The sequence below is a fragment of the Stigmatopora argus genome, chromosome 2 (assembly GCF_051989625.1).
Source record: "Stigmatopora argus isolate UIUO_Sarg chromosome 2, RoL_Sarg_1.0, whole genome shotgun sequence".
NCBI lineage: Eukaryota > Metazoa > Chordata > Actinopteri > Syngnathiformes > Syngnathidae > Stigmatopora > Stigmatopora argus.
Genome location: NC_135388.1, coordinates 8682728 through 8707249, shown reverse-complemented (window position 1 = coordinate 8707249; position 24522 = coordinate 8682728). Strand labels below are relative to the sequence as shown.

Below are 24522 nucleotides of genomic sequence, written 5' to 3'. Positions count from 1 at the left end.
TTGCATGTTCTGCATGGCTTTTCTTCGGGTATTACGGTTTCTTCCCATTTCCCCAAAACATGAATGGTATGCTTGTTGAAAACTCCAAATTGCCCCGAAGTATGAGTGTAAGTGCGAACGGTTGTTGGATGTAATTCATACTATAATACAAATATACGATATTAACCCTCTCATGCACGAATTATGATTTTTATTCCACCCCTTGAAAGGGGTACTCATTCAACTCATTGGTTGCCTTTGTTCATTGGCAGCTGCCAGTCAGAATTGGACGTCTAGCGTCGTCAATGGCACTGAATAATTTGCATTCGAAGCCAGCCCTCCTGGATCAAATCATTTGCATCAAAAACACCCAAAAATAGCCACTTTCCCTAAAAAGGTTGAAATCAGTGAGTGCGTGGATGTGATTTTTAAAATGTTGCAAAATATAAGGCCATCATTCGAAATGTCAATCAAACAAAGTCTTCTGGTTGCACAAATGACTAGTTAGTGCACACAGTCTCTACCAATCAGCAAGAGTTTAAATGAAGTAACCACGCGAGACAAAAATGTTCAATTTTCAAATCACATTCCCTGACTGCAGCGCCGTGTTCACTTCCTGCTCTCCGCTCATGTGCTGCTGACGTTTGCCAGTCCACGGGCGAAGCTCCCCGGCCGACCCTGATAACCAGGCCGACCGGCAGCCTCCCATCGAGACTCCCCGGCCAGGGAAGACACGTTGGCCGGTTTAGACCGCGCCTCGCTCCCGCTGCCGCTGCCACATGGGAACACCCAGCGAGGGGACGGTGCAAGTTCACCGGCGAGTCGCACAAATCAGGCACTCGTTGCAAATCGTAATCAACTTCAAACCCATTTATCGACATTAACGCGGCCTTCAATTCGATGTACACATCAGCGGCATGGCCAGGAACCGAGCAGAGGAACCCGGGTACGGACGCTCCCGAAAATAATGGCTTGGTCAAAATAAGAAAATAATGAGTGGGGTGGGGGGAAAGGACCAAATCTTACCTTTCGCCCTAATGCCGTCCCCGAGTAGAAGTAGTAGGCTATCCCGAGGACCCAAAGCACCGCAAAACATAACAATATCCTGGATTTCCTCCGCATGGCCGTCTCCTAGTCTCGTCCGCCTGCCGAGTGCTCGGCTCGGGCTTCGTTTGTAGTGATTGCGGCGGCGGGGGTGGCGTCAGACGTCTCCGTGGAGCGCGCTTCGCCGCTCGGTCCTAAGTCGGTTCTCAGTCGGTTCTTGCTTGATTCGCCGGGGGTGGGAGCAGGAAGCAGCTAGCCAAAATTCAACAACGGGGGTTGAGAGGGCAAAGGCTAACCCCGCTCTAATCCAATCAAACGTCGGATAACGCCGTTGTTGGAGGAGGTCTGGGTGCCGCTAGCGGGGCGAGCGACGTATCGCCATCGAGTCCGGGAGAAAAAGGACATGTAGAAGGGCTTTGCTTGGAGTGAGTCTTTCGGTGGAGCTCTTGGAGCAGAGAGCAACGATGTGTGTGCGTGTTTGTGTTTGTGTGTGTGTGTGTGCGCGTGTGTGTGTGTGTGTGTTCGCGTTATTGGATGTCAGCCGCTATCCTCCGCTATGACGCTAGGGGCGCTAAAGATGAGTCGGACTGCTTGAAATGACATGATCTTTTTTTGTTCAACTTTATATATTTTGTCATGAGAAGCAATTGGCAAAACCACAAATTATTGTGATATTTAGCTTTCTCCACTCCTGCAAGTGATTGAAACTCTGCAAACAAACCTTGAAAGTTCTTTTTGTTTTCATAGTGTCAGGCTTGTCTTGAGTTCTGGTCTCAGATAGTGTAGTCTTGCGCACAACATTACCACATTTTTACATAGTTATTTTTTTAATGATTCCCCGAAACAGTGGTCCAAAGATAAATAGTTTAAGGAGTGGATGAAAGAGTGCCCTCTGACCAGAATATTAAAAAAAAGTTACGATGGTGTCAAATTTCCACCTCTGAAGTGCAGTCAGCAGTTAAAAAAAACACTATCACCTTTTTTTAAAGATAGCCAACAAGTCAGACGATGCTCTTGTCAGTATCAGCAACTTCTCGTTAAAAATGGCACTGAAAAACCTTGACCGTTATCAGATAGTCCTTAACTACTAAAGTATTAAAGACCAACTCCTCTTTCATCCAAATTTAAACAACCTGACAATGAAATTCACATTAGCTTGGGAATCAAAACTGACTTTTGAGGATTTCCATACTTGAATGAACGCCTCATGTCCGCGGGCCATATGTTTGAAACCCGTCTTGAATTAAAATCTGTCATAATCATTTCATTTGGTTGTCTTTCTCCACAAAACCGTCCGTCTTTGCTCACAGTTCACCACGCATATCTCGACACTCTCAGTTCAAGCATTTTCATCGACATTCACACTCCTTTATGTTAATCTTTTCAAATTTTACATATATTTTTGACTAAACCTTGACTAAAGTCCCAGACAAAGCACAAGTACCAGCACCAAGCTTCATGAAGTTGATCTGGTGACGTAGCAGAGTTGCTGTTCCCAAACTTCCAGATAAGCACCTCTGCTAGTTTATCACTAATTTTGTTTGCATTTCCAAAATCCTGACTGCAGAAAGCAACAACCTAATCAGTTTATAGCTATCTTTCTCCTCAGTGCAAACACTTGCTAATCTCATTTACGCAAATCAGTTTTTAATGGGTCAATTCAGTCATGAAGATAATCTCTTCCGAATTCTTTGGCTGGTTTAGCATCAATCTAGAATAAATATGAGCTATTCACAAACGTAGTGCATCTGCAACTGTTTTGTTTTCAGAATTATGCAGGAAAATCCTAAAAATTGATGATCTTGGCAGCATGGGAGTCGACGCTAACGGTTATTGTGCCGCTACAGCACAAAAAAATCCAGATTCAGCTTTAATCAATGCATCCTTGAGCGAGAGCTGTTACAAAAAAAAGCAATATGGTTCTGACACAATCCATCAAGTTGACTAAGATTGCAGTCATCACATTGATTCATTTTAGCAGCGGCACTGCGACAACCCCATTAGCAAATGAACAATTTTTGATCCGGCTTGAGATAGCCCATTCAAAACACTTTTTTCCACTAAGTAATGCAATTGTATTTGCAGTAAATTATGCTAAACTAGGGGGGAAAAACCTTTGGAAAAAGGACAATGGAAAAATGCATGTATCTTTCTTTCTAAATGATTTATTTGAATAAAAATGTTTTTTTTAAATGTAAAAAAAAAACTAACCTCCATTTGTGGATATAATTGCCTCTCAGTGTTTCAAATTGTAGCACATACTAAAGCTATATCACACATTTGGAGCTTGTTAGATGATTTCAAACAGTGTATTTTTCCTCTCCTTGCCTCTTGCTTTTGTGATAGTGGACGTAGCTACCGTGGAGCTCGCTAAACACCTCACAGACTCCGGGCTGCAAGCTCGCCATTAGGAATTTGATATCCTGCTCCAAACACAGGTCCAGTATCAGGTAGATGCCCTCTGTCAGGTGGAACTTGATGTCTGGTCGCAGGGTAACCTGGAAAAACAAGTCATCCATGGTTGTTCAAAACATTCAAGTTGAATGCAGTGCTTGTAAGATGATTAAAAAAGACAAAGGTGTGAATCGTAGGGCACGAAAACTTGTATCTGTCCAGTGAGTGTGTGGGTAAGCCCGTCCACCCAAAAACAAGGCAAAGTTACATTTGAATTTAATGAAGTATTCGCTCTTTAAAAACACATTTGGAGCACTATGTTTGACGTCTTCAACAAACATCTCTTTGCTCCCTTTTCCATCAGCATGTCCATCCATTTGGTCAGCTCTAACGACGTCCATTTAAAAGTGTTAATTTTGCTACAAAAAGCTGAGTCAAATAGACGTCGTATTAAATTCAGTCTGTAAGCGGAATGGAGCCGTGTTCACAAGCCAGACGTGACTCATAGCCTTGAACCAACATCAAGCCAAAAGCTTAATTTCAGCACACGAAGCTCGACTAATCCTGAGCTTGTCCGATTTGGAAACATTTTAAACCGCGCTGAGGAGAGAGAAAAAAAAAAGCTCCACTTTTCTTCTTGCATCAGAATCCCACCACTTTGCACGTAAAATTGCGCCAGCGGGCCTACGTCACCGGATCAGTTGAGATAGCGACCGCTGCCTAATTTGTGCGCGCCTGCCCGTGTCACTCACTGCTGCGTAATAAATGGTTGACATTCATGACACATGGTTTTGGATCGGTGACTATGTATGACTGTGTGTAATGTCTGTCACCTGCGAAAGCTCCTTTCCAACGCTAATATAGGGAAAAATAAATCACAGAAATCAGTGGAGCATTTGTTTGTGTATGTGTGTGTACCTTTTGCATCTCTGTGACGTATTGCGCCACCATGAAGGCAGACAGTTTGGAAGAATTCTCAGAAACAGCGGCAATGTGCGAGTACATCCGTTGAACCAAGCTAGAGCACTCTAGATAGACATCATTTTCTCCACCTGTAAACAAGTGTTGACAACTACATAATAATCTGAGTATCACTACTTAAAGTGAAATACATGGCTAGAACGCAGTGGATTTAAAATGAGCTGAAATGCAAAATTATAAAGTAAACTCATGACAAAATAGGGGTGATTAGAGTAGCAGATGAGGGGCTTGTGGGGAAAAGTATACTGCACAAACAAAACAAACTCAGCTAGTTCTCCAGATGTTTTTTCTCAATGCTTAATTTCAGTGGCCTGCTGTCAGTGATAGACATTTTCTTAAGCATTGACATGTAGTCCTCTTATAAAATGGGTTTTAGGTCTCAGAAAAGCAACTTTTAGGAAAACTAATGAGTGGAATTTTTTTTCTACCTCTTTTTGAACAAATCTCTTATAGATGCCACACCAGTGTCATAATGGAAAATACTGCATTAAACTCAACGACGCATAATATTGCCACATTGCCACATAATAGTGTCTGAAATAAGTATGCAAATGTTTGTACCTATGCAAAAAAACTGTTTTACTGTCAAAATCTTATTAAAAGTTGCAAATCCCTTGCATATCCTATTTTCAAAGTAGATTGGAACAAAATCCTTACTCATACAGAATTGTGACTTTGAGCTGAGTTTAATTTATTAAAAAATACGAACAACGTACCTGTGTCACTGAATCCTTTCTGCCGGCCTTCCTGCATGATGGAAGTCACTAGACGGTAAAAAACATTCAAGAATGATGGCATGGCACTCAGCATCACCTGAATGCACACAAGGACACTTATGAATAAGAGCATCTTTGTTAGGAAACAGAAAAATGCATAATGAATGTCTTCTTCAGCCTCAAGTGACTTTTAAGAGATTATAAAAGTCTATATTAAAAAAGTTTCCAGAAAGTGTGATAAGTTTGAGTGCCTATGTTTATGATGTGATATGAACTCTATCGTAAAGTTTTCCTGAACTTGCCTACAATCATGGAAACTTAAATCCACATTTCACTTCTGTAAACAATAAGTTATCTAAATGCTGATTATGGAGACCCAAATAATTTGCTGGAGCACTGCCAATTCCCTTCTGTGAAGTGTTTTGGTACCCTTGAGCAAGGCATTGAATAGAATCCCTGGGGAATTTGAACATTCATCTTCCATTCAAGCTCACGTAGACTGACAGAGGAAGAGGAAATGAATAGAAAACACATAAGGGAGAGGGAGGGGATGTTGCAGCTGATGTCACCGACTCAAATGGCTTCCATCAGTAAACGCCAGCACTCCACCCACCTCCCGACACTGACCTATCACACTTCCCCACTCCAGCTCACTCAACCTGAATTTAGCATTCAAGTCACATCCTCCTCTTCTCAACACTGGCATCTTCCTTCAACCTGTTTTTACTTCTACGTTGCCAAATATTTTCCAGCTTTTCTGCAACGACACTAGCAATTAATATTCGTTCCATGCCAACCTTCACAGTTCACATGGTTTGGATGTCTAATAATGGCCCGGCGGTTTGAGTGGTTAGCGCGTCGGCCTCACAGCTCTGGGGTACTGGGTTCAAATCCAGGTCTGTCCACCTGTGTGGAGTTTGCATGTTCTCCCCGGGCCTGCGTGGGTCTTTTGCAGGTACTCCAGTTTCCTCCCGCATTCCAAAAACATGCACGGTAGGCTGATTGGACACTCTAAATTGCCCCTAGCGTGAATGGTTGTCTTCTGCTTGTCCCTTGTGATCGGCTAGCCAAAAGTCAGCTGGGATAGGCTCCAGCAGCCCCCACGACCCTAGTGAGGATAAAGCGGTTCAGAAAATGAACAAATGAATGAACATGAATTCACAGCAGGAGGAGGAAAACAGGTACATGATTGGACATTCGTCACCGTTAATGATAATGAAAAGCAAAAAACAAATAAATTGGATGACCAGGTTAAATCTAATACACAGGTGAATCTCTGAAAGAATCCTATTTGAGAAACACTACAACACACAATTTGTCTGAAAGGAACGACATTGAGAATTAATGATCAATGCGTACATTTGCACGCTGTGAACACGCACCTGAGGATGACACTGGATGATGGCAAAAAGCGCCTCATGAATAGCCAGGAATGTTGAAGAGTAAACAAGTGCGGGCAGGTGGTCAAGCGGCACAGCCTGAAGCGCCCCGAAGACCAAGACTACGTGATGAGGGTTGCTGATCACACCTTCGCCCTGGCGCAGCATCGTAGTCATCGCTGTCACGGTAGGAACGGTGAAGGTCAAAGTCAAGCTGGTGTCCCGGCTTGACAACCTTACAAGAAACTTTGAGAGAATTGCAATGTTGTATTGGTTACCATGGTGTGTTTACTACTATTTTGTGTTAATAAAAACATTAATATAGGAGTACTTTGATGTCTGCGTACCCTGAAGTATAAAGGTTTTTTTGTATTGTTTATTTTTTAATTAAAACCAGCCATTTGAGTCAGTACTTTTGTGGGTTTACACATAAATCTAATTATTCAGCTATAACTGAATGGCATGGTTTCACTAGCAAACTAAGCAAAAAAAAACATTGACACAAAAGTCTTTTAAAATACAGCATATTGAAAATAGCTAGTATACATTTCTCAAATATATTAACATGTACTGCCTCCTGCGTTAGCATACAGTACGACGACGAGAGTATTCTGGCGCCACTGATGGAAAACACATTGGCACTTCATTAAATGGACCAAACATTGCCAAGTGTGTTCGTGTGTGCGTGTGCGCGTGCATGCAATTGTCATTTGACGGCTGTGTCACTCCTAATGACTGTCAGATGTTCCTCTGGCATGTTGTCGGTAAACGATTGCGGGTGCAAAACCAGTGGTATTACTTAACTCTTTGAGTTTCTACACTTCAAAGCTCTGATTGTGAACGTTATTCTGAGTGATCTTAGATTCCTCTTTAGAAATACGTAGTTTTAAAATAGTTAAGACAAAGAAATTGTGGCAAGTGTACTCTCTGGCACATCTCATATAGGTACAGTTGCGTAAAACACAAAATAGCTGTTGCAATGTTTCGGACTGACACTAGAAGAAGTGAATACATCACGTATGCATTTTTTCTCACCACCATAGCAGACAGAATTTGTGGCACAAAAAACCATAGAGCTTTGCAGCACTCCTCAGGTAACTGACAGAAGGAGAGCAACTTGACCAGGATGACGACAGCCAGCACTTCCTGAAAACGGCGATAAAAAAAAAAAAGTCTGTCATTCTGTCTGTAAAAAATAAAATACAATCTAAAAATAAAATCAACATGAAACCTTGTAGTTTCCAGCCATTAGTTTGCAAGTGTCCAACCCATCTTTGATCATCGTAAGCATCAAGCTGAACTGGCAAAGAGTACTATTCTCCAGCAGATGGTGCAGCAACTCCTGCACTGCTGGCTCCAGCTCACATGTATCAGATGGAGACAGCCACGGAGCTATTGCACAAAATTCATTCAAACAGGATTAAAAACAACCACAATAAAAAAATTAACAAATACAGAATGGCCTGTCTATTTGTTTAACAATTCTATAACTTGTATGAATTACCTGTTAAAAGTTTATGTACACTTTGACTGATCTCAGAGTACAATTCATCCAACTGTTTCACTGCGTTCTCATCTTCCTCAGCCTCTTCTTTCTTCTTTGTCACTGCCATGTAAAATGCTGAAAGGAAATGCAAAGAGCAAACCAGGAAATCCACAGGCCTGGCTTCGGAGTTCATTTCTTTAAGGGTATGCTGGCAGAAATCCTGATAGAGAGTCATCTGGCTCAGGTTGTTTTTTTCCTCGCACCCAGCTTCCAAAGTGGACAGCTCACAATGCACCATGGTTGTGACGGTTTCCACCACAAAGGCAGGACTGAGCGAGCAGGGGGACTTTTTGCCAGAATCCTTTACAATCTGGGCCTGAAGAACTGACTCCACAGCTGATCCCAGTGAGGATGTGGTTCTTTCAAGCATCTGGCATAAAATTTGATCCAATGTTTTACCCCTTCCCAAGTTAGAAGTCATCGCGTTAGAGGAGGAAACCAGCGATGCCAGTAGAAGATGAACAGACATGATTGGCACCCCAATATTTGGTACAGTGTCCTGACTGGTCATAAATGATGCAATCTGTTGCAGATTAAGGTTCATTCCCTTCCTCATTATTATTAAGTGGACCAAATTTCCAACGAAGCCCTGCGTGGATTTGATCAAATCCATCCAATCAGAGCTGCTGGTGGAACTGAATCGTTGTTTTTTGCTGTGCCAGAGGAGGGAGGACACCACAACCTCCAGCAGTGTGCTGCTACGAATAATCCTCAGAACACCTGTGAAGTTTCTGCCCTCCATAAAACAAGCGAGTAACCTGAGCAATTTCACTTGGAAACCTACTTGGCATTCCATTGAATCTGGAGAGTTGGAATAACAAGCGGTGGATGTGAGCACGAAGGTAAGGAGGAGGAAAATGGAAGACATATCTTCAGAGTTTAGTCCGTCGACATGAAGGCTTGATAAGATTTGCAGCACGCTGACCAGCTCTTTGACTTTGTCCTCACTCAAAAGCACAAAGACTTGCCCTGAGTTGGAAGACTCCATCATACGTTCTACCAGGGTTTGTTTTAGCAGCTCACCGTTTTGGTCTTCCTGATACTCTTCAAGACTTGGACAATCTTGAGGACCATGACCGGATTTTAGAACCCCCAAAATCCTTTGTGCGAGTGAACCAATCATGGCAGAGAAGAGTGGCGGTAACTCAAGCACAAAGGGGCCGGGAATCATTTTTGCCGATAGTAAGGAGACAGATAGTTGATCTTTGCTTCCTTTGGACTGCCCACTTAGCACTGAATCCACCAGGACATCCGCAACGCATTTCACATCATCCGGGTCCATGTAGGGGATCAGCAAAGGCAGATTGGAGGTGACAATATACCAATGTGCCACACGGTGGTTAGTGGAGTCCACATTGCTTATATGTCTGTCCCAAATCTGATCTGCTTTTGAACAAACGACAAGCTCGTCTCTGTCTGAAATAAACCTGACTACATTATTTAAGGACTCCAGGGTAGCCGGTTCTTCAAGTGAATCTGTATCCAAAAGAACTTTCTTCATCTGTTGCAAAGCGAGGAGTTTTAGATGAACAAAGCTGATTGGACTGGAAAGCTGTAGACGCACAGAGTTGATTTCACCATTTAAAAGATTCTCTATGCTGGTTAAAGCTGTAGAGCTACAGTCAAGGGGGATGTATTTGCTACAGTAAATATGAAAAAGTGTGTCTACTTCAATCCAGGTGTATCTGAGCAGAAGCATTGCCTCTTGGGTTTTTTGCTTCCATAGAGACGTGGATACTTTCTGTGACTTTTCCAGGTCCACATTCTTCTTTCGTTTCTTCCTTGCGCTCTGATCTGGACTCTCATTTGCGTTTACGTCCTCGCTTTCCGTGGAGAGCAGGCTCTGCAGTTGGTTGAGAACCTTCTGCATCTCCTCCATCAGGCTTTGACCTTTTCTGACCAATGGAAGAGGAGATGCATTTTCGAGAGTCTTCAAACTGAATGAAAGCACATGAATGAGTTGGCTGAGAGAAAAAAGCTTCAATGATACATCTTCACGCTCCCCTACGCTGTTTCTGTCACTATTTGGCATTCTGTCTTCTTTTTCCAAGCCGGGTAAAATATATTTCTGTATGTTCTCCAGCACTAAGGAGCAAATTTCTAAGCCCTGAGAGGGAGGTGCGTCTAGAATGCTAGTCCTGAGTGAAGCTGATAAACCATTGCAGAGAAGAGGGGGACGAAGTTTGTCAATGGATGGCTGACAGATCACCAAAAGGAGTTCGGAGAAGAAATGGGACAGCTGACGGAGCTTGGTGTATGTCTGGAGAAGGCTGGACAGGATCAACTGTTAGAGAATGAAAAACACGTTAGACAAGTGAATAATGTCAATCCCTCAAGCTTCAACCACAACCTGTCAGTCAAAAGCTCTATTTTTTCACAATTTAAAAAAAAACAATTAGAGGCCTCTCATTAAAAAACTATTCTAGAATATATTAACTTTAAAATGGGATTGCTATATAGTGTTAATTCATCCATTTTGTTTTAGCATTTTATTAAATTTTCTCATTATTTATAGTACATAAAATGTATAAATATAGAATGATAAAGATAAAATAATACTAAATGCCAACATCACATGTAGGCTACATTTGAATACCAAATGTGAATATAAAGGTTTTAATGAGATTATATTGAAAAAAAAAATGTTTATCGGTTATGCTATGTGTTGAGTTATTTGCATGGCCTTTTTGAGTAGTAATAATTACAAATAATAAAAAGGAAACTAGATGAAGACCTGTCTGGCCCGCTGGACTCGTGCATCCATACAGTCTGCATAAACCCAGACCGAAGAAAACAACTCATCCAAATCAGGTTCAAGAATCATGTGGTTGAGACCCAGTAGAACCTTCAAACAGCGATACCAGGCAGGAATGCTGAAACCAAAACTGATTACTGGTTCAATTCAAAACATTGATTCTTATTTTAACGTAAAAGAAAAATCCTTTTTTTTTTTTTTACCTCGGCTGGGTTTGACTGAAGAGGATTTGTGCGAGGCTTCTGTAAAAATTGAATTGGACGTTTGCATGTCTTATCTTATCCGCTGTCACATTATAAATATCAGCTGACAGAGCCTGGCTGAGCAGTGATTCCAAAGCAAGCAGAGCCAGACTCCAACTTTCTGGGGAACAGGGAACATCGGAAAAGGACAAATCCAGCATGGGCGTCAACTTTGTGAGGAAATTGAAACACAGCATCCTCTGCTCTTCCTCTTTGTCCGTCTTAAATTTTCTGTAGCTATCCAGAAAGAGCTTGAAAAGCAACGGCACAGTGTTTGACTTCACCGAGTAAAGCAACGGCGGCTCACATGACCTTAATTTGCAAAGTATAGCACTGGCTGGCCTTAGTGGGCCTTTTGGCCCGCGTTTCGCCGAATCATCTTTGGAAGCTAGAAGCTCCTCCCTGTAAGACGCCAGGTGCGCAGCAGAAAATAATGATAACTGAAGGATTGATTCTACCCTCCCCCGAATATCTCTGCAATCTTTCTGGCGGAGACTCAGCTGTGCGAGTGAAGGAGCATACTCGGCAGATGTCAACACGTGTCGGAGGAGGAGTAACGGCTGCATTAGCTGGTTGGTTACCAAAGCGAAGACTCTGTTTGGATTGGCTTGTTGCCGTTGAACGGATAAATAGGACGTTAAAACCTGAAGCGACAATTCAAATAAAGGAGCCGCAATGCTGTTTTCCTCTGGTTTCTTCTCCAACTCGTGGTTTAAAAGCACTTCAGTCTTACAGTCCGGGTCGAATGTTTGAACACATTCGCTCTCAGGGTCTGTGACAGATTCCAGTGGATGGGATCCCGAGGGCAAAGCTTGTTGCACTAGATGGCAGGCCGAGGAGCAAACTTTTACTGAAAGACTGACCATGAGTTCATACTTGGTGGTGAAGACAGATGAGAGCGTGGAAGATGAGAGAATTCCCTTACACACTTTCAGAAGGGTGGGCACACCTACTGACAACCTGGTTGAGGTGCCGGCACACTCCTCGAGGAGCTCCAGCAACAGCTAGAGGGAAGAAAATATAAACATTTGTCACCTTAATATGCATCTGAATTTGTAATATGTTGATATTTATTTTTTCAGATGTAATCTCGTCAATTTTGGGGGAAACCATTGGGAAAATTGGCCTTTTCTGGTCCCAATGCAGCCTTGGGTAAACATAGAACAATGTGTCCTACAAACACAATGGAACATCTTGTAGCAGATGCTGTAATTGTGGGACTCAGGCATTCAAATTATTTTTGTAATTGTTCAAAGTCGGGTATTTTTACAATTGAATTATTTAACTTAATAACCAAATGATGAATAAGCTGATTTTTGCATAATTAAACGAGAATGTGCACTGGACATGCAAAAAGGATCATTGTACACTTGGGGTCACCATCACAGCATGACATAAAAATTGATGTGACGTTCGTAAAGGTCAAATGACAAATTCTTTTTCACGGTAACTCGGGTCTCAAAGTCATTTTTTGTTTGTTTGTTTGACAGTCTTTATAATAGAGTAATTGTGTAGTAATATGAAATAAAATGAATGTTGATTACACGCAAATTATAATGCAATGAAACTTAACATCATTGGTTATTTTATATACTGGACAATAAGTTGATACGTAAAAAAAACTACCCTTGGCCAGTTTATAAGATCATAATTCGATGAAGTATTTATTGCATTAGGCCTAGCTAAAAAGGTGGCAAGCTAAAAATGAAACAAATATGGCAGTATTGAATAAATGCTCACACACCTGAGCCATGTTGAGCCTTAGGCTGACCACCTTGCCCTGCTTAAGAGCCACGTGGAGCTTTTGGCTATGAAGAAATGTGTCAAGGCAACTCCACAGGCCTTCCAATACACTTTGTGAATACTCCACCTTTTTATTATACCAGCCAGTCAGGGCATATGTGCACCAATCCAACAAGACCTACAAAAACACAAAATAAGTTCCGATGAAAGAATAAACTTCATGACGAGAAAACACTGCTAAAACTGTTTATTTCGCGACATCAGCACCACATTCTTAAAGAAAATAAACACACTTGTTCCTTGTTGGGAAGTAAGCACTGAGGTGAGGTCCAGGCAAAACGTGCAAGCTTTATCTTGTCCTCCCAAGGAGTTTGGAGGCTCTTGAGCTTCTGATGGATGCCAGAGTAGATGGCAGCCATGGTTGCTACTTCTCAAACCTAAAGAGGAGAAAATGGAAGTCAGGATTCTTTTGGCTTCCTTATTACCATTGACAGTATGTAATAAAACACACATTACTGGGCCAGTGACAAGTTTGAGCACTCCTTAACGTGTAACTGTGTCTATACATTGACCTCCTCCTCTAAAGTCGGACACATTAGATGGATTTTGCATTTTAGACACGTGAAAGATAGTTATAGTTTGATGTCTAAGTTTACAGGATCTCAAAACAGTAGATTATTGTTTGCAAGTGACAGCTAACTGAGTAGCACAATGAGCTAACCAGCAATTCGGCTACTACCAAGTTCCCACTTTTCGTCTGCGAGCAATAAAAGCAAACAGTACACTATGCAAGCAGTGTTTAAGAATAATGATAAGCAATTCATTCATTTAACCAACTTACGTTTCCTAAGTTCACACGTGTCTCCTGTTTTCACATTCCAATGACCTTTCAACTTCCGACCAGCGTACTAGACTAAAGCAATAGATACCACGATCAAAATAAAAGATTGCAGTCTAGATTTTCCACGTATAAATCTTCACGCAGAAGGATTAAATCATATTTGACTGTTTTAGACTGCTCGTTGTTTGGATTAACCTTTTGTTTTTCTCACATTTTAAACAATCGCGTATCAATGAACGAATGTATGTTTCCAACGCTAAAATAAAAATAATTTTAGAGCGTAACGAAACGTACCTATTGGCAAAAATGAGCAGAATGACATGTTCTGTGGTAAACCAAAACACGCAATGCATGCGATCTTAATGTGTGATCGGTTGCTTTTGCCTGACAAAGTTTACATGCATGAGCAGCCATTGAATTGTCTTTTAGAAGGATTGTTTTGGAAGAGTGCATCAAATCGAGGTCACCTTTCCTGTTTCTTCCCTCAAAGCCTCTGTATCGTGAATATTCTTGTTTTATGCGCTACTCGTTTATTTTACGATATGCACCTTTAGCCTGGCTATCCCGGTTTGTCACGACTGTTGACAAATGCTGGCAAGCAGATGACAGTGACAGGACAGTAGGGGTGTTGTTCGCCTGTCGTTGATAAGAGATAAAGGTCGTGAAGCAGCTGTCAAAAACAGATAATATGGACAATAACCGTTCCTAAAAACTGGACGATGTAGTAGAAAACGCGCTGCCACTTTCGCTTCTCGCTATGCTTACGTGAGACTGTTCCACGGGTGACGCATTTCGTGCACCTGTAACACCCACATCCAGCGAACGATATCGTTTCCCGATCAATCGTCGTGAAAACCCGAGGACCGACCATGCGATTTTTATTCCGTATGCCGATATGTACGCACGGACTGCATTTTCACAAGCTGCCGCAGTCCCGGACGTTGTGCTTCGCCGTCTTTGATGACCCCCGGAGGGGATTTCCTCTGACCGGGTCGAGGACCTCGGCCTCCCCACCGAACGGCTTCCTTCTTCGGTCAGTCGTGTCGGTGCTCTCCCGCAGGGATTTTGCTTCGCTCCGCTCAGGCACCTTCCCCAAGACGCGGACACGGACAACATTTCGCACACCCGTTGCCTATGAAAGCTCCTCGGTGCCCTCCACATCGGGGTCTCTGAAGGGACAGACTAAGACCGAAAGCACCGACACGCCGACCAATGTGCCCCTGGAGGACGTTAAAAGGGTTTTGCGACTTGCTCACCCGGAGAGATGGAAACTATCAGGTAAGGTGCAGGAAATTTTCATGTCAAATGTCTACATACCCCTGTTAAAATGCTTTTAACAGCAAAAAAACAACAACAAAAAACCTCAGTGATAAACTATTTGCACCACTAATGTGATTTAAAGTTAAAGACAACACCTGATCATGCCCATTCCAAGAAAAACACTGAGGTGTAATGTGAAGAAAAAAAGAACTAGAACCAGTATTTCCAGAAAATGGCTCCCCTTAAAGCAGACGATCATCTTAATAACATGCTACAATTTTAATCAATCAGATTTGAGTTTTCCAAATTGCCCGCCCTAACAAATGATCTCCTTAATAACTATAATCACCCGAGCCAGTATTTAAATAAATGACTGGAATGGTGCGTACACCCTCAGTTAAAAGATGGGGATATACGTATATAGCTGTGTTAAGAATGACCCAATCATAATAAAACCCATGTTAAATAAGACAATGAACACCACTCACCGTGTTTTCTGTACTTCTGATAAATTCCCCCCAAAAGTTTTGATTCTCCATTAAAGATTTTCCTGACATATATTTACATTTAAACCAATCACTGAAAGTTTTCTAAGCTTATTCATAGTCATCTTTTTGAACTGCTCATTGTTATTACATCCACCATCTCTTCTAGTTGTAGCTGGAAAAAATAACTATATACACTACATATAGTATGTTATAAATACAGGGGCATAATGTTCAACCTTTTCTTCATTGTATCATCCAAATGACATTTTATTTTTCACTCCAATCGTTAAGTGAGAATGTCTCCTATTTCTTGCCTAGCTGCTGTCGGCTTCCTAACCATCTCTAGCGCTGTCACCATGTCGTCACCGTTCCTCCTGGGCAAAGTGATCGATACAATTTACACAGCAGGGACAGATACGGAAGCCATGGTGTCTTCCCTCACGTCGCTGTGTCTGGTGTTGACTGGTGTTTTCTTGTGCGGTGGGGCTGCTAACGCCGCGAGAGTCTACCTCATGCAGATTTCAGGTGCAATTTCTAGTCATGTTTTCCTCCTTGATCTCAAATGGGAACAGTTTTACTCTGAAGTAGAGGCATTTCAATAATAGGGTTCCATGTTTTCCCGCAGGCCAACAGATTGTCCGCAACCTTCGCGCCTCCGTCTTCTCCTCCATCCTTAGGCAGGAAGTCGCATTTTTCGACAAGAACAGGACGGGCGAGCTGATCAACCGCCTGTCTGCCGATACGGCCGTGGTCGGCCGCTCCATCACGGACAATCTGTCCGATGGCCTGAGAGCTGTGGCCCAGGCGGTTGCTGGCGTCAGTATGATGGTGAGCGTGTCTGTTTGGTGGATGATCATTTATAACTCATTAGATTAAAACATATTTGAATGATTGTGAAAGACTCTTGAGTGCAGATCTCCATTCCACGTGCTCCTGCCACTGAGATTGACTCACTAAAAAGACTTCGAAATTTATTGTGGAGCTATAATAAATAAGTTTTTCCATGTCAAATTTAAAATTCTTTAATATACAGTTTGGTATTCTGGACCGGTATTTATTATGAACTCTTGTACAAAGCTCAATGTGGTATTTTAAATGATTATTTTAATGATATCTGTACATTAAGTTACAACCCATTACAAATCCAGGTTATTGCATTTAAGACCAAATTAGAAAAAATGAAACTGAAGAAAACCTGACAACCCCATGAAAAATGTTTGTCCAGACTATATTATTTTAAAAATTTTGAGCACACTTTCTAAGAATATTAAATGAAAAAGCATGTCCATTATTTGTACTGGGTTGTGAATGTTGTTCTGTTGTGAGCTTAATGTAACTAAAGGTCACAATGTAATTAGCATGGAAGCAAATCCGTGTCTGCTCTTTCTTAACACGTCACATGCTTCCTGGAACTCTCGCTGATGTAACAATAAAAAGCTTGCATGCTACCAAGAGTACCCTGAAAGCACTTGCTATCCGTGTGCACTACAAGGAAGTAATTTTTGTTTTTTTTGGTCTGCCTACTCTAATTGGATGGAAACTGGTTTGAAGTATGTCGCCACCATAATAAGGAAATGGGTGGAACAATGGCAACCGCACGTCTAATGTTGAAACCAAAAAAAAAAACATTAATTGACTGAAGCTTTTGTGATTTTAAACTACAGTTTTACTCATTCACAAAATCCAATGTTATCGATCAATCAGTGATAAATTGAGTCTAAAAATAAATTGTGGTTCACTCATCGCCTTGGTTACCAAAGTTTCATATTATGACCAGTTGACTTTGGAGGTTTATTTGAACTAGCGAACACCACTCGTCCGTTTCTTATCTAAACTTATCACCCATTGCTTCTTTTCTTTTTTTGTTTCCCCTTCCTCCTGCAGTTCTACGTCTCCCCCAGCCTGGCGAGCTTCATGCTCCTGATTGTTCCACCTTTGGCCGGGATGGCTGTGGTTTACGGCCGTTATCTGCGCTCCATCTCCAAATGCACGCAGGACGCCTTGGCTCAAGCTACACAGGTACACCATACCATGCAAAGTGACAGCAAGCATTTCGAAAAATGTTGAGAAAGTGTCTGAGAATGTGGTAATGTGTGTGCTTAATGAAATTTCAATGTGGTAATCATTGCAAGGAAGTTTGACAAATATGACGACATTAAAGTCGTTAAAACCACATAATTCGACACCAAGCTAGTTATACCATTGCTTAGAATTTGTGCCGAAATATTTAACACGGTCCTAAAAGTTCTGTTTGTGTCCAGTTGGCAGAGGAACGAATAAGCAATATGCGGACTGTGCGAGCCTTCGGTAAAGAACTTTCTGAAGTCAACACTTACACGCAGAAGACAGATCAAGTCCTCAAACTGGCCAGGAGAGAGGCTGTGCTACGTGCCGCCTTCTTCGGAGTGGTAAGACTGAAAGAGAACCAAAATAACATAAAAAAAGTGTGTGGGGAAAGTGCACGCTTGTGGCATTGTCATTAATTGAAAGGGTGGGACATGACCAACCCTGAGGCTTCTAATAGATATCAAACCAACCATAGGTGTGTGCATGCATGTAATGTTGCAGACTGGTCTCAGCGGCAACATCATGATCCTGTCCGTGTTGTACAAAGGAGGCCTTCTTATGGCAAACCAGCATATGACTGTGGGAGAACTCTCCTCATTCCTTATGTACACCTTCTGGGTTGGCATCAGCATTGCAGGTAACACCCATTTTAGATGAATGCAACATGCTCCTTGATGCTCCACCAGTGAGCATTCATACTTTATTTTGTGTGATGTCCAGGTCTGAGTACTTTCTACTCAGAACTGATGAAGGGCTTTGGCGCAGGAACGCGACTATGGGAGCTGCTGGATAGAAAACCCGAGTTTCCTCTCAATGGTCAGATTTGATAACACCAGAGCTGAGATGAGCAACATTTACTCATACTCTCTTTATTCTCCACAGAAGGACTAATTCTTCCTCCAGAGCAACTAAAGGGCCGCTTGGAGTTCCGTGACGTCTCCTTTGCCTACCCGACGCGTACAGATGCACCTATCTTCAGCGATCTCAATCTTTTGGTGCCAGCCGGAACCATCATGGCTGTCGTCGGACCGAGCGGATCTGGAAAATCATCGCTAGTGTCGCTTTTGCTCAGGCTGTATGACTGCGACTCGGGTAAGGTCTGCTCGTTCTGGACTACAATTGCTGTACACGATCAAGTGGGAAAGTGGCGGCTCAGTTTTCACGTCTCCTCCAGGCATCATCACTGTGGACGCCCACGACATCCGGGATTTGAACCCCTACTGGCTCAGGAGTCACATCGGAACTGTCAGCCAGGTCGGAGGAATGTTTTCAAAGCACATTTTTGAGAGAAGCCAGTTTCTCACGAGTTCTCATTCCTCAGGAGCCAGTCCTGTTCTCCTGCTCCATCAGAGACAACATAGCGTACGGCGCTACGGACCCAGATGCCGTGACCACAGAGGATATCTACAGCGCAGCCCGAGTTGCCAATGCATATGATTTTGTCCAGGCTTTTCCTAAAGGCTTTGACACTGTGGTGGGGGAAAAAGGAGTGCTGCTCTCAGGTGAGCATCGAGTGTGACCATGTGGACCAATGACTCTTATAAACTCACTGGCTGTCCTTGAAATGTTCTTCTGACGCAGTGCTTCTCAAATATTTTCTATTAAGTCTTTTACTTATGAAGAGGAAAATTTATATCACAACCTTAGCCTCATGCCCTATGCGGTAATCCCTCGATTATTGCGACTTCACTTATTGTGAATTCACTACTTTGTGATTTTTTTTCCTGCTATTAATTGTTAAAAATGTTTATTTTTTTACTTCAGTGCTAATTCCTGAAGCAACAAAAAATACTACTATTTATTATTATTTTTAAATAGGGGTGACCCTACTTTGCAATATTTCAATTACCTAGTCTACTTTAACCGCGATATTTGAGGGATTACTGTAAAGGGTTATCTTTGATAATTAAAAAAAATAAACATAACCATATAAAGACTTGCTGACCACATATGTGGACATGACAGTCATGTTGGAATCATGTAGACTACAATATTCACAATTGGTATACAACGGTAGCCTAGATGACCCAAATGTGATGGCTACAGATGTGGACGCCACGTCTAGATAATAATGCTAATATTTTACATTTTTGATCACTACTGTATTTTTAATAACTATATTTTTAATAGATTCATGAAATGTTAATAACAACAAAACTAATGTGAATGAAATGAAACACTCTTTATGGCTCCCAATAACATTCTGTAGTGGATTCTTTTAAATAGTATTTGAATGTGTGCCGGTTGCTCTTGTTTTAAACCATCTCTTTGGACTATGCCTTCATTTTGTAAAAGAAAAATAAGTTTGTAGAATGAATGCACTTCAGTAGATTAAATACAACTCTTTCATTTACCTGCACTTGATGATTTTAAAAAAACATCCACTACAACCATGCATTTGTGTTCTTTCATTAGATACGAACTGCACAATATGTCAGTAAAACCCGGGTGATTATCTGAATTTGTTTTGCAGGTGGTCAGAAGCAGAGAATAGCCATCGCCAGAGCTCTTCTGAAGGTCAGGAAAGCTCCCAAGTTTTTCACAATGTGCATTCACATGAATCCATCTTGAGAAAAATCTTGAGGATTTCTCAGGACAGATTGTTTGTAATTTTCCTCGAATTTCAACTCACAAGATAAATGGGAGAAATGAGCTATTCTCTGGAATCAATGAATTAGTTTCACAATTGTTCCTCTTGACATAGTCAAGTCGAGTGCTTTTTTTTTGTCATCTGACAATATTGCTGTTTCATTCTACTTTTTCTGTCATCAGAATCCCAGGATTCTCCTTTTGGATGAGGCCACCAGGTATGACAGTGTGTGAGCTTGTGTTTTGACAAATCATTTCAGTTGTCACACAATTATCTAGAATAGAAAATGTTATTCTCTGCAACCTCTCTTTCTCAGTGCGCTGGATGCCGAGAATGAGTTTCTGGTGCAGGAAGCTTTGGAGCGACTTATGGAAGGTGGATCCCATTTTAGTTTCTTCGTCAATTCAACAATATGATGGCATTTCACTCTTAAAAGAATATTTGTGAAGTCTTGTGTCTGATACAGACTGACTCTTTCTTTCCCTCCCACCTTCCTTCATTATTTGCTTCTCTTCGATAGGGAGGACAGTCGTCATTATCGCTCACCGCCTTTCCACCATCCAGAACGCCAATGCTGTCGCAGTTCTGGACCAGCACCGTGTCGCCGAATGCGGACAACACACAGAGCTGCTGGGAAAGAGACAGGGACTCTTCCGAAAACTGATGGAGAAACAGGCTTTTCTGCAGGAGGAGCAGAAACGGGCACTTAGTTAATTCCCAGCAAAGGGATGTGACGAATGAGAAAATTGGAGGTAATTGCTGGGGTACACTATGCCTGATGAACCTAAACATGTGACCGTTTACCCCCCTTGACTTTAGTCTGGAAAACGTTCTTTGTCACTGGAAGGAAATCATAAAGAGACACTTCTCAAACTGGAAATGATAGTGGTTTTAAAACATTGCCATGGATGAATAATTCAGGTATATTACATTATTTGTATGCATTGTGCATATAACCATTTTTAATACCAGAGGCGTGCTGTCATCTGTGAGCCCACTGAAAAAAAGAAAAAATATTATTATGAAGACATTCTAAGAAATGCTAGGTGTGTATTTATGTTTTTTATGTTTTAGTGAATGATTTAACTTGAAGCTTACACAGAGCCTTTTTATAGTTTATGGTGATATAAAGCAGCTATATTGATGATATTCAAATATAGAACACTATTTTCCACGCTTGTATATTTCTGTATTACATATTACAAGTGCCAACACTGTTTGTATTGAGATGTCATTGAGTTGATATCTTGCTACGGTGATTCAAATATTTCCAATCAGAAGTCAATGATTATTTATCCGGTGAGTTTAGTTGCAAATAATTGTCACATGCGTTAACAAGCATCCAAAGTTCATGTTATTCTGTTCGCCCCGTTTTTGTGCCACTTTTGAGAGGGTTATTTTCACAAAGTACGACGTTCAGTTGAATAAGGCGCTGAAGGCACCAGTATATTGATGAAATGATGAAATATATACTATACTTTATTTGTTTACGGTGGTTTTGCAAAAACACTTCACAATTCAATCATGTTTCCCCTTTAAGAAAATACAATTTTACATTTTGAATCATACTTTTCCCCCAAAAAAATTTCTCCGTCCCAGCCTATGACAATCTTACTAACAGGTCAAGAGCAAGTCTCTTAACTAAATCTATTTTTTTTACTTCTACATGCACACATGACTACTGCATACTTTTTACAGCATGAAGTTAATTTCTTTTTACTTACAACTTTGGCACATATTCATGCCCATAAAGGAAAAAATATTTTCTGTAAATTTTAATATGAAAATGTCACATGCTTGATTTTAATTGGAGTAGGTTGGATTACAGTATATAAAGCACTATAGAGTCACAGAGATTACTTTTTAATACTTTTTTTAAATTACTTAGTATCTCCAACTTGCCCAGATGCTGTTTAACCATAGGTCCATAAATATGGGAAATGAATACTGCATACCTGTCAACCTCTGCCGATAACTGCCCTTATAAATGATTATGATTCCCCTTACAAACCCCCAAAAAACCTTACAAACACCGTACGACTCGTACGGTGTTTGTGAGGTTTTTTGGGGGTTTGTAAGGGGAATCATAATCATTTATAAGGGCAGTTATCGGCAGAGGTTGACAGGTATGGTTGGTTGGCAGATCTCCGGGCATATCTATTTTCATAACACAAAATGTACTCTACACGTTCAAATAATTAAAAATTCACTTCCAACAGGAGAAAATCGACTCGATTTGGTGGTGCTTCAAAATGTATTCTGATAAATGTATCATTTCTATGGTGTCCTATGTCCATGTCATGAGTTTCTAAATAATCATTGCTGCATTTGATCATGTTTTGCTAAATTATTCTAGTTTTGTGAAAACGAATAAAGTGAAATTTGTATCTGCAAATCTGATGACTGTTTAATTTCAAGGACCACTCATGGAGCGTTACTGTGAGTGTGTGCGTGCGCGTGTGCGTGAGTGTGTGCGTGTGTGCATGTGTGTAATCCATCAGCTCGTCACCTGGTGGTGGTCTTGCTCCAATTTGAGCCTGATATAAAGAACTTCTGTTTTCTCTTAACTCGTGGTCAGAATGTGTCATGTGTATCATATTGATTGTCGTATCTTCCAACTCACACAACATATTTTTATATATGTACTATATGATAGAAATGTTTGATTTGAAGAGTCATGGAATTCAACAAAAAATAGTTTAGCCCTTGCAGGGCTATGCACTATGCCAAATTTGAAAATCATTTATTTTAGTAACTCCATTCAAAATAATAAATATTTGTGTTGGTACAGGAATGAATGAAGTAAAGCATGGGATTCGTAGTCTGGATTTAGAAAATACATTGAAAAACACATATGTCATATACATTGCTAACAGAGGAAATTGTATAGAAATACAGCACTAATTATTAGCAATGTGAAATCTAACAACAACCATGGCTAGCATTCTCCTAGCACTGAAATTTCTCACAGCAGTGTGCTATGGGAATCACTATTCATGTCACATTTAACAATACAGGCCCTTAAAAAAAATAAAGGGAATTTTGAAAATCATGCAAACAATTCCATAAAAAAATGAACGTTTTCATGATAATCCATTTTTGGGGACATTTGGCTTATTAATGGGTCTGTAAAACACAACCGTATATTAGCTACCTAACGATAAGCCTTCCCTGAATAATAGGAACGATTGCAAATGTTGTCTTGCATAATCCTGCTGCCATTTCATGAACATTTTTCCTCCTGCATGGCATCCTAACCACAGCAAAAATGCTTACAAAGTAGAGCGTAGTTCCAGCACCCCCATCAACTGTTTGTCTCCTCTTGTACTCTTTCTGTCTCCCCGTGAATTTACAAGCTAACAAACCTCACAAAACACCCAATAAGTCCGTCAGCTGGCACCGTCACACATCCACTGACACACAACACTTCTTCTCCCTGACACCTGCTGCCTACACACACACACACAGACACACACACACACTCTTTCACCTCCGCATCGTTCCTCCACCCTTTCATAGTGTGTGTCTCTCTCCTCCCCCTTGCCCCTTCTGACCTCCTCCCTCCCATCTCTGGCTGACAACTGCGTTGGCCGTTCACATTTTCGGGCCTTTTGGAGGCAAGCGGCGCATCAAAAATGGCACACGATCAGTGCGTTAAAGTAGCTGAGCCCCTCGCTGTCCCCCCTCCCCTGTCGTATTCATGTACGCTCACTACTTTCAATGGGCACCCGAGAAGGCATATGTATTTTCACACATCCTACTTTCCAAAAATCCTTCGAGCATTTTTTTTTCACCGTGCTGCCATTACGGGTCCTGTTTTACCTGGAATATTATATATACATATACACTGCTTTTATTCTTCCTTATTTGACAATTACGGCTAAAGAGACTGGAATTGCAAATCGTATTTATGTATTGATATATTGGATAAAAATCTATTCAATTTCTTCCAATGAGTAAGACAATATTAATGGGAAAAGTGCCGTGAGGTATTGTGCATAGTCATAGAAGAGAAAATATTTAATTCATTCATTTTCCAAATCACTTATCCTCACAAGGGTCGCGGGGGGTGCTGGAGCCTATCCCAGCTGACTTTGGGCCAGAGGCGGGGGACACCCTTCATTGGTGGCCAGCCAATCGTAGGGCACGAGGAGACGGACAACCACACATGCTCACACTCATACCTAAAAAAAAAAATTAAAAAAATAAATCCCACTTCTATTTGGATTTCAAATATATTTGCAGCTTTGAAAAAATAGTCAAAAGCGCAAAAGGTTCATTTAACTATATGTTCTAAAAAGGTTTTGTAATAAGAATGTCATTGTTGCTGGTATTGTTAGATTTTAATATGAAAAGTTATAGTTTTCTTGGGTACCAACTTGCAATTTTGTTTGTCATAAGTTTAATTTTAAACGTTAAAACCTCAAGAATAGATAATTTAGGGAAACAAATGTCAAAAAATGGCCGATAACTGTTGAAAGTCACAAGTTGTGTCAA

At 41.2% G+C, this 24522-nt stretch overlaps 3 protein-coding genes across 6 annotated transcripts in view; 1 reads left to right on the top strand and 2 right to left on the bottom strand.

The window, feature by feature from the left end:
• The window catches only part of galnt2 (UDP-N-acetyl-alpha-D-galactosamine:polypeptide N-acetylgalactosaminyltransferase 2), a 39124-nt gene extending 37597 nt beyond the window's left edge, over positions 1-1527 (bottom strand). Inside the window, exon 1 of the mRNA XM_077590150.1 lies at positions 1006-1527. Within this exon, the coding sequence (XP_077446276.1) occupies positions 1006-1101 (96 nt within the window). The 5' untranslated portion in view covers positions 1102-1527. The remainder of the gene's footprint in view (positions 1-1005) is intronic.
• A 1510-nt stretch (positions 1528-3037) lies between these two features.
• Positions 3038-15530, bottom strand: urb2 (URB2 ribosome biogenesis homolog). 4 transcript variants are annotated; one of them, XM_077588007.1, is made up of 12 exons: positions 15369-15530; positions 13073-13216; positions 12781-12957; positions 10998-12040; positions 10774-10912; positions 7998-10323; positions 7725-7885; positions 7529-7639; positions 6497-6739; positions 5115-5211; positions 4336-4469; positions 3038-3521 (listed from the first exon to the last, which is right to left on the bottom strand). In XM_077588007.1, the coding sequence occupies exons 2-12, from the start codon at positions 13196-13198 to the stop codon at positions 3324-3326; spliced, it is 4755 nt and encodes a 1584-aa protein (XP_077444133.1). In that variant the 5' UTR covers positions 13199-13216; positions 15369-15530; the 3' UTR covers positions 3038-3323. The 4 variants fall into 4 exon arrangements, with proteins under 4 accessions (XP_077444133.1, XP_077444132.1, XP_077444131.1 ...); XM_077588006.1 differs by lacking the exon at positions 15369-15530 and adding an exon at positions 14386-15053; XM_077588005.1 differs by lacking the exon at positions 15369-15530 and adding an exon at positions 13291-13575.
• abcb10 (ATP-binding cassette, sub-family B (MDR/TAP), member 10) lies at positions 13997-21192 on the top strand. The gene is made up of 14 exons (XM_077588009.1): positions 13997-14898; positions 15687-15893; positions 15994-16196; positions 17253-17387; positions 17630-17776; positions 17937-18072; positions 18156-18251; positions 18318-18527; positions 18610-18689; positions 18757-18937; positions 19909-19952; positions 20208-20242; positions 20342-20400; positions 20546-21192. The coding sequence occupies exons 1-14, from the start codon at positions 14490-14492 to the stop codon at positions 20737-20739; spliced, it is 2136 nt and encodes a 711-aa protein (XP_077444135.1). The 5' UTR covers positions 13997-14489; the 3' UTR covers positions 20740-21192.
• Positions 21193-24522: the final 3330 nt, after the last annotated feature.

Excerpts from the sequence above, each read along its gene's own strand:
- urb2 (XM_077588007.1), bottom strand. The coding sequence starts at position 13,198 with ATGGCTGCCATCTACTCTGGCATCCATCAGAAGCTCAAGAGCCTCCAA. Across the intron at positions 4,470-5,114 it reads GAAAGGATTCAGTGACACAG|GTGGAGAAAATGATGTCTAT; the intron begins GTACGTTGTTCG and ends ACTTGTTTACAG. Across the intron at positions 3,522-4,335 it reads ACGTCACAGAGATGCAAAAG|GTTACCCTGCGACCAGACAT; the intron begins GTACACACACAT and ends TTGTTTTTCCAG.
- abcb10 (XM_077588009.1), top strand. The coding sequence starts at position 14,490 with ATGCGATTTTTATTCCGTATGCCGATATGTACGCACGGACTGCATTTT. Across the intron at positions 18,073-18,155 it reads GGTTGGCATCAGCATTGCAG|GTCTGAGTACTTTCTACTCA; the intron begins GTAACACCCATT and ends TGTGATGTCCAG. Across the intron at positions 18,690-18,756 it reads ACATCGGAACTGTCAGCCAG|GAGCCAGTCCTGTTCTCCTG; the intron begins GTCGGAGGAATG and ends CTCATTCCTCAG.